The 8,430-nt window shown below is 38.0% G+C and overlaps 1 protein-coding gene across 1 annotated transcript; it reads left to right on the forward strand.

Annotated features, from left to right (window-relative positions):
• Positions 1-1,646: 1,646 nt before the first annotated feature.
• Positions 1,647-8,430, forward strand: Golgin104 (Golgin 104). The gene is made up of 11 exons (XM_067787579.1): positions 1,647-2,315; positions 2,373-2,585; positions 2,648-2,767; positions 4,910-4,973; positions 5,058-5,212; positions 5,284-5,426; positions 5,480-5,660; positions 6,473-6,712; positions 6,786-7,118; positions 7,189-7,545; positions 7,657-8,430. Exons 1-11 carry the CDS (start codon positions 1,743-1,745, stop codon positions 7,729-7,731), a joined length of 2,454 nt encoding a protein of 817 aa, XP_067643680.1. The 5' UTR covers positions 1,647-1,742; the 3' UTR covers positions 7,732-8,430.

The following is an 8,430-nucleotide window of genomic DNA, read 5'->3' on the forward strand; positions in this document are numbered from 1 at the left end:
ACCACAAATTGTCATCAATATCCTCTAACGGGAGTCCAAGGAAACTTCAACAACAACTTTTCAACAGGGGTGGACCATAATGTGAGGGGTGTTAGAGGCGTTTACCCTGGTAAGAGTTTAACCTGTTACAGTATCCAGATCGAAGTTGGGATAGAGTGACTCGCGTTCGCTGGGGAGTATGCGTTCCTCTTCCGCAAGTTTTGGGTACTGTTCTTTGAGTACTGGATTCACCGGGCAATTCCTGACATAAAGGTCCGACGCCTGGTTGTGGAGTTCACTGAGGACCTGCTTGTGTTGTTTTGCTTCATACCGCTGAGTTCTCATGTGCCGTATTTCCTCATAATGCTTACGGAGATGACTCCTCAAGCCCCTGGGCTGTGTTAGCTCATCAATCAGATGTCTGTTGGGATGCCCAGGTGTCTGGGTATTCAACAGGAACTGTTTGGTTAGCACCTAATTTCTCTCCCTGATGGGGAGTATTCTCGCCTCATTATGTACATAGATGGTGTTCTGGTGACATAAGAAGACAATCCGTGGGGGTTCTGAGGGCAGTATTTTAGCAGGGTTGTAGCTTCTTCCAGTGAGTAGTCTTTAGGCTTGGCGACCATATCGGGGACGCGTAGCGTGCAATCGGCTGGCCAATTGCTTTGTAAGTGGTAATGACCGTTTCTTTATCTTTACCCCAAGTACTGCCAGCAAGAGATTTGAGGTTTTTGTTGCGGCTCTGGATTTTTGGTACAATTGGAGCTACATGCTCACCAAAATGTAGATCCTGATCAAAGGTCACACCCAAGATTTTGGGGTGTAAGACAATCGATAGCGTAGTGCCATTGACGTGGATGTTCAAAATGGTCGACATTTGGGACGTTCATGTTGTAAATAAGGTCGCCGATGATTTAGTCGGTGATAATGTCAGGTTTCGCGAGCCGAAAAACTGGAGCGATCAGGGAGGTAGCCGTTTATTTTGTTGCAAAGCTCATCGATCTGTGAGCCTGGGTATGTGGCCATTATTGTGCAGTCATCGGCGTAGGAGACGATAGTAACTCCTGTTGGTGGCGAGGGTAGCTTTGATATGTAGAAATTAAACAAAAGTGGGGATAGGACACCACCTTGTGGCACCCCTTGCTTAATTCTTCTTAGTTTTGATGTTGCGTTCCTAAATTGCACCGATACCTGCTGGCCACCCAGATAATTTTAAGACTTGAGGTCTTGCAGTAACGTGCCATGGTTGACTTTATCAAAAGACCCGTCAAAACGTGGCTCTCACGGTAAGAGGGGGTGTGATTCCTAGAACGTTCAAGGTAGTGATGTCAAATCGTTCTCATGATGGTTCAAAACCTTTGGACAATGTCTTCATCTCTACAAAAAGATGCAGGAAAGTATATTTTCTCACCTTGACCGGATATTTAGCCCATACATAAGCTTAGCATAAAGTAAGTCTTGACGTTCGGAAAGATCGAGGCCTGCTTGAAATGCTGTGAGGAAAAGAGGCGCAATATACCTAAGGTCGCAGAGCAGCCTTCAAATTCCTTTCCTATTCTACGTCGCCATTCCACGTTACGTTATGTTATGATTACTTCAACCAGGTGATTTTATAGTGCAGCCAATTTTGACACACAGCTGATTAGGGATATTGCGAAAAAATTTGTGACGCGTAAACATAGAAAGTAGTGAAAAATTTGGAAAAACATAATTAAATAAACAAATATTAGCTAATTATGCATTTGGTAACAGAGTAAAAGATGGAAACTTTGTGTGAAAAGATAGAAAACAGTAGTGACGTATTGCGGCCGGCGGAGATATTTTTAAATGAGGAGAACAGTAGTAACCCTTCCGTCGAGGACCAGATAGAGATGACGGAAGAAAATCTGGAAAATGAAAATAAAGAGAATCATTTACTTCCTACAAATGTTGAAAGTCCAGTTTGGGAAATAGTTGAAGATGTCCAAAATCAGCAAGCGATGCACACAACATCACAATCAAATGAAACAGCTGTTACAAATGAGCCAACTACAAATAACCCAAGAACACCTGTGGAAGCTGAATTGGCAGTGGAAGCAACGGATAATAGTAGCAAAGAAGTTAATGCAATAATACAACAAAATATTGTCACGCCACCTAGCGCTGCAGCCACACCAAGGTCACAAATGGGTGCTGATGACACTGCAGTGCATATATGTTTGGCGCAAATGGAGCAGCAGCGTCAGAGTTATGAGCAACAGTTAGACCAATTAAAAGCAGCACTTGCTCAAAAAGATAACATGATTACATTGTACAAGCGTGAAAATACAATACTCGATAAAGAAAAAAATGCTGTAAGTAGATTAATTGAATATTTTCGCAAAATATGGCACTGATGTCGATCTATTTAGTTTCGCAAAGAAAAAGAGCTGGCCAATAAGGAAAAGGAATCAACTGTCATTAAATTTGCGATGAAAGAAAAATTATTGTTAGATGCAAAAAAAGAGAAGGATGCTGTCGAAAAGCAATTAGCTGATGCCAAGAAGGAAGTAAAGAACACTATGATACGTTTTCAAGCGTTAAATGAAGAAAAATTGCGTATGAGCTACGTAATTGATGAGAAGGTTTGTTGGATATATGTATATATATTTTTTTTAATCTATTAAAATGATTGTCTTATTTTTAGTGCAATGAAGTACGCAAATATCAACGTGAATGTGAAAAGTTGAAAACCGATTATGGCCATTTGGAATCCAAGCTCAAGTATCATGCGAATAAATTAAATATTGAAATAGAATCACGAATGGTAAGAAAATATGATATAATACGAGAGTTTACCTCTACCGATATAACAAGTTTCACTGCAATAACGGCCCTGCTGTTGTACGAGGGTTTCTATTTATATTTTGAGCCTAATAATGAAAAGACAGTAATTTATTGTTGTTGTTGTTGTTGTAGCAGTGCTTCGCCCTACCTAACAGCCGCGACCGATCACAAATTATCATCAATATCCTCTAACGAGAGTCCAAGGAAACTTTCTGTTTCAACAAGGGTGGACCATAAGGAAAGGGGTGTTAGAGGCGTTGGTTCCACATTACAATTAAAGAGATGGTTGGCGTCATGTGGGGACACATTGCAAGCGGGGCATACATTTTGTATGTCGGGGTTGATTCTGGATAGGTAAGAGTTTAACCTGTTACAGTATCCAGAACGAAGTTGAGCCAGAGTGACACGCGTTTCCCTGGGGAGTATGCGTTCCTCTTCCGCGAGTTTTGGATACTTTTCTTTGAGTACTGGATTCACCGTGCAATTCCCGGCATAAAGGTCCGACGCCTGTTTGTGGAGTTCACCAAGGACCTGCTTGTGTTTTTTCGCTTCATACGGCTGGGTTCTCAGGTGCCGTATTTCCTCAAAATGCTTACGGAGATGACTCCTTAAGCCCCTAGGTGGTGCTGGTTCATCAATCAGATGTCTGTTGGGATGACCAGGTTTCTGGGTATTCAACAGGAACTGTTTGGTTAGCATCTCATTTCTCTCCCTGATGGGGAGTATTCTCGCCTCATTATGCAGATGGTGTTCTGGGGACATAAGAAGACAGCCCGTGGCAATTCTGAGAGCAGTATTTTGGCAGGCCTGCAGCTTCTTCCAGAGGGTAATTTTTAGGCTTGGCGATCATATGGGTGACGCGTAGCACGTAATCGGCTGGCTAATTGCTTTGTATGTAGTCATGAGCGTTTCTTTATCTTTTCCCCAGGTACTGCCAGCGAGGGATTTGAGGATTTTGTTACGGCTCTGAATTATCGCAACAATTGCGGCTACGTGTTCACCAAAATGTAGATCCTGATCAAACGTCACACCCAAGATTTTGGGTTGCAGGACAATCGGTAGCGTAGTGCCATCGACGTGGATGTTCAAAATGGTCGACATTTGGGACGTCCATGTTGTAAATAAGGTCGCGGAAGATTTAGTCGGTGATAATGTCAGGTTTCGCGAGCCGAAAAAACTGGAGAGATCTGGGAGGTAGCCGTTTATTCTATTGCATAGCCCATCGATAATTTATTATCGAAAATGGCTTTATTGTTTTTCGAAGTATTCTCCACGATAATCAATATACTTTTGCAAGCGTTCAAACTAATTTTCGTAGCACTTTTTCCACTCCGATTGAAGTATTGATGATTAAGCTTTTGTCAAATTATGCGTGATCCAACGCTAACAAATTTTTTTCACAGCTAGATGCTCATACAATATCTTTTTGATGATCGTCATACTAATGCCCAGGGATGACTCAATCTCACGATAAGTCGTATGACGATCTTTCAATATAAGTTCGCGCACAGCGTCAATGTTTTGTTGCACAACAACTGATTTTAGACGACCTTCACGACTATCGTCCCTGAGCGAACGGCGGCCACGATGGAATTCGTTATACCAGCGCTTCACAGTGGCAAAGAATGGCGCTTCATCACCAAAAGGGGAAGTAAGTTGTTCAAAGCACTCCTGTCTTGATAATCCACGTCGAAAGTCGTAAAAAATCATCGCACGAAATCTTTCACGAGTTAATTCCATTTTTTCGCTGAGATACAATTTTTAAGTTACTGTAAACAACACAAGTTGTGCTCAAATTTCAAAATTTTCTGAAGAAGTTTATGCTTAAAAACGTCAAACTTTAAATTGAAAACGTCTGATGGCGCCGGCAAACAATTAGTGTTGGCAAGGCTCAAAATATAAATAGCAACCCTTAGGATTAACTGGTTTCTCAGTATATTCCTCTATAACTCGGTTTGAAAGCAAATGCGTTAGAAAGCGGTCTCATTACAATTTTTTTTTTTTTTTTCAAAGAAATTTTGTTTCGGATCGGGTTACATAATAAGGACCTTGATCCCTAACATTGGACCTAAACCTTATTCGTTTATACATAGGATACATACTAAAATGAACTTGTTTTCAGGCCTTAGAAAAGAAACTTGAAGAAGAGCGAAACGCCCCCAACAAATTGGAAGAAAAAGCCAATGGTGAGCATAAATTTCCTAACAAAATATATTTTTTTATACCATAATACAATGGAATACTTACTTAAAAAAATTGCATAATTTTAGAAAACCTAAAAATGGAATATGAAGCTAATACGATTTTACTTAAACATGAAATCAAAAGCAAAACGGATCAAGTGGAGAACCTAAGCAAAGAATTGAATAAAGCTAAAGAAGAAGTTAGACAGCTACAGGAACAGTTAGGCAAAGAAAGTGTGGAAGTAAGTTTAACGTCAGGCCGCAAATACAAAAAAAATAAAAAGAAATTATTAATTGGTATTCTCTATCTAAGAAAAACGAAATTTCTACTAACCTTGCACATCTACAATATGAACACAATGCATTACAAAATGCCTACAGTGAAGAGATGTTAAATTCAGCCAAATTACGTTGTCAATTAGATGAGCTTCAAGTGCTAAAAACCCAAAATACACTGTAAATTTAAATTTAATAATAATATGCATACATCTAACTTTAAACTATTTTAGGAATGAAGAAAAAATCGCTACATTAACAGAAAGTGTTAGGGAAATTACAGAAAAGTTAGGAGACAACGAACAAGATCTATGCCAATTGCATCAAAAAGAAAAGGAACTGTTGAGCATTAATAAAGAGATGAGTGAATCGATTGTTGGGTTACAAAATGAGATTTGCTTGCTGAAAGGAAAGGTGAGTGCGGTTTTAGCTAAGAAGGGGCATACATAATTTAATGTGTTATTGTAAATGGAAAATATGAACTTTGTGAGCAATGCGTGGGCTATGCACGGATTTTGAAATGAGTTAATCATAATCGGGAAATCGAAGAATGAAGAAAAGAAAAATATGAGTATCAGGAAAGTAAAGAACGAGAAAAGGAGAATAGAAGAGAAGAGAAGAGAAGAGAAGAGAAGAGAAGAGAAGAGAAGAGAAGAGAAGAGAAGAGAAGAGAAGAGAAGAGAAGGGAAGAGAATAGAAGAGAAGAGAAGTAAAGAAAAGAAAGAGAAGAGAGAAGAAAAAATAAACTGAAACCGGAAATTATATTCGAACTGAAATCCCAACCGAGCCTTAAACCGAAAATGGAAATCTAAAACTGAAACTAGAAATTAAATCAGAACCGAAACCTGAAATGAAGGCATAACGGGAGCCTAAAATAAAACCGAATCCAGGAATTGAACCCGAACCGAAAACGGATTTAAAAGCGAACCGGATACAAAATCATATCCAGAACCGAAATCGATACCGAACCGAAACTTTAGTAGAATCCAAAACTTCTACCTTAACTGGAGCCGAAACCGTTGAACGGAAACCAAAACCGAAGCCCAATAAAAGCGAAACCCCAAGCTGAGCCGAAAATTATGTTATTAGAGCTTTTTTCTGATTTGCCGTTGCTCTTTATTCCGTAGGAGAAAAAAAATTCTGAGAGAAAAAAGGAATAGCCACATCCTGCTGATTTTTATTTTATTGTATTTATAAATAAAAAAATTAAAATATAAATTTTTTAGGCTCAGGGCATTGGTGCAGAAAATGATATTTTACGAAAAGAAAAATTGGACTACGACAGCAAGTATGAAAAACTGTTAGTCGATTTAAAACAAGAGGTAGATAAAAAACTTGAGGAACGACAATTATTTGCGAAGCACCTCTCAGAAAAAACCAAACTCTATGAGGTGACCAAAGCGAAGTTAGAAAATATTGAAGGTGACTTCGAAGCATCCAAACATAAGCATGCCACTGTTATAAAAGTAAAAAAATAGTAAAACATTAGCAAAAATGTACATATTTTAATATACAAGTATTTTTATCATACACGCATAGGAACTTCAACGTGAAATACAAAAGTACAAAAGGTCTTTGGAGCATCCAGCAATTGCAGCTAATACCCCAAGCACTACACGCCAATATTGTGCGCGTTGTCAAAATTCCATCCAAAAGTTTAATGTAAACAATAACAGCGACATTAGCATTGCAACCACTAATGGATTTAGTGAAAACGGTAACAAAAATGCTGTGACAGCAAAGGAGCAACGCACGCACAGCCGTACGAGTAGCCAAAGTAGTCAACCAACAACAAGTCGACGTCCAAGTGAAACATCCGAATCAGAGGGCACTATGGTCAGTAGCTTCACAACGGTTCAACAAGATGTACAAGTGTGTAATATTGTATTTGGAAAAAATAAAATACTGAAAGTTAATATCGATATTTCTAAAATTCCTTTAGGGTCCCTCAAAAAAGCATTTAGTTGAACGTATATTGCGTATACAGCAGGCGTCAGCGCGACAAACAGAAAAAATAGATTTCCTTGAAAATCATACACTCTCACTCGTCTCCGAATTGCAGAAGAAATCCAAAGTGGTACAGTATTATATGCTGCGCGACCAAGCTGGTGCGCTAACCTCTATGCGTAGCGATCAAAATAAATCGGAATTGGCCAAATATGGTAATGGTGTTATGTCAGCTATATATAATGGCATAAAAGGCGACACAAAGAGTATGACATTAGATTTGTCACTTGAGATAAATAAGAAACTGCAGGCAGTGCTGGAAGATACGTTGCTCAAAAATATTACATTAAAGGTAAGAGAAAAGCGAAACTTCATTACATAAATCCAACTTTCACTTTGTCACAAAGCAATACTAAATTTATTACACAATTTTAACTTCCAATACTTTTGTTCTATATGTTAGGAAAATCTTGATGTACTTGGTTTGGAGGTTGACAATCTGACTAGAAAACTAAGGCTAATGGAGTCAAGAGAATAACATAGACCCATGTTTTAAAAATTCAAATGATAGACTGCAACTAACCTGAGCCACAAAACCTTAGCTTAAACAAATATTTTAGTGTTAATAAACAAATAGATTAGAACAATTAATGCAGTCATATTTTTTTTTCTCTTTTGGTTCTGTATAACCAAAACTTATAAAATGATTATATCAAGGGCCGTTATCTCATGTGAAAATTTATTTGCTGAATAAACTCAAACTTCGTTCACGAGAAACATTTTTATAGGGCAGATAAACCTTAAAGCTACTTGAGAAAACGGTCCTAATACTAATAAACTACAACATTCCATTTTGTAAACTACTTTTATATTCATAAATACCTGCTAAACTAATAGTTATTATTCTGGTTGAAGATGAGAATAAAAACATATGTATGTTAAAATAAATTATGTAAGAAAATAAGATTTGTGCATATAGAAAAAAGTAATATTAAAACTAAAAACATTTAAATACATATATGTACATTTTGGAATTGTTATTTTTGTATTTCATTATTGCGCAGCCAGTAAATTAAAAGAAATCATATGGGGACTCTAACCACTTACAAGCAACATACAAACCATCCGCATAACATCATTTCAAGATTTAGACATATGGAGTTATAAGTTACGTTCCATTGAGACCATTGTAAATTTTACCAAGTAGCGCAACTAACAGCTGATCGGTGAAAATTCG

The sequence above is a fragment of the Eurosta solidaginis genome, chromosome 5 (genome assembly GCF_040869045.1).
Source record: "Eurosta solidaginis isolate ZX-2024a chromosome 5, ASM4086904v1, whole genome shotgun sequence".
Lineage (NCBI taxonomy): Eukaryota > Metazoa > Arthropoda > Insecta > Diptera > Tephritidae > Eurosta > Eurosta solidaginis.

What these genes read in the sequence shown, in the direction of transcription:
- Golgin104 (XM_067787579.1), top strand. Translation starts at nt 1,743, where the DNA reads ATGGAAACTTTGTGTGAAAAGATAGAAAACAGTAGTGACGTATTGCGG. An exon ending in ATTGGAAGAAAAAGCCAATG is followed by an intron (nt 4,974 to 5,057) that starts GTGAGCATAAAT and finishes GCATAATTTTAG; the next exon opens with AAAACCTAAAAATGGAATAT. An exon ending in CTAAAAACCCAAAATACACT is followed by an intron (nt 5,427 to 5,479) that starts GTAAATTTAAAT and finishes AAACTATTTTAG; the next exon opens with GAATGAAGAAAAAATCGCTA.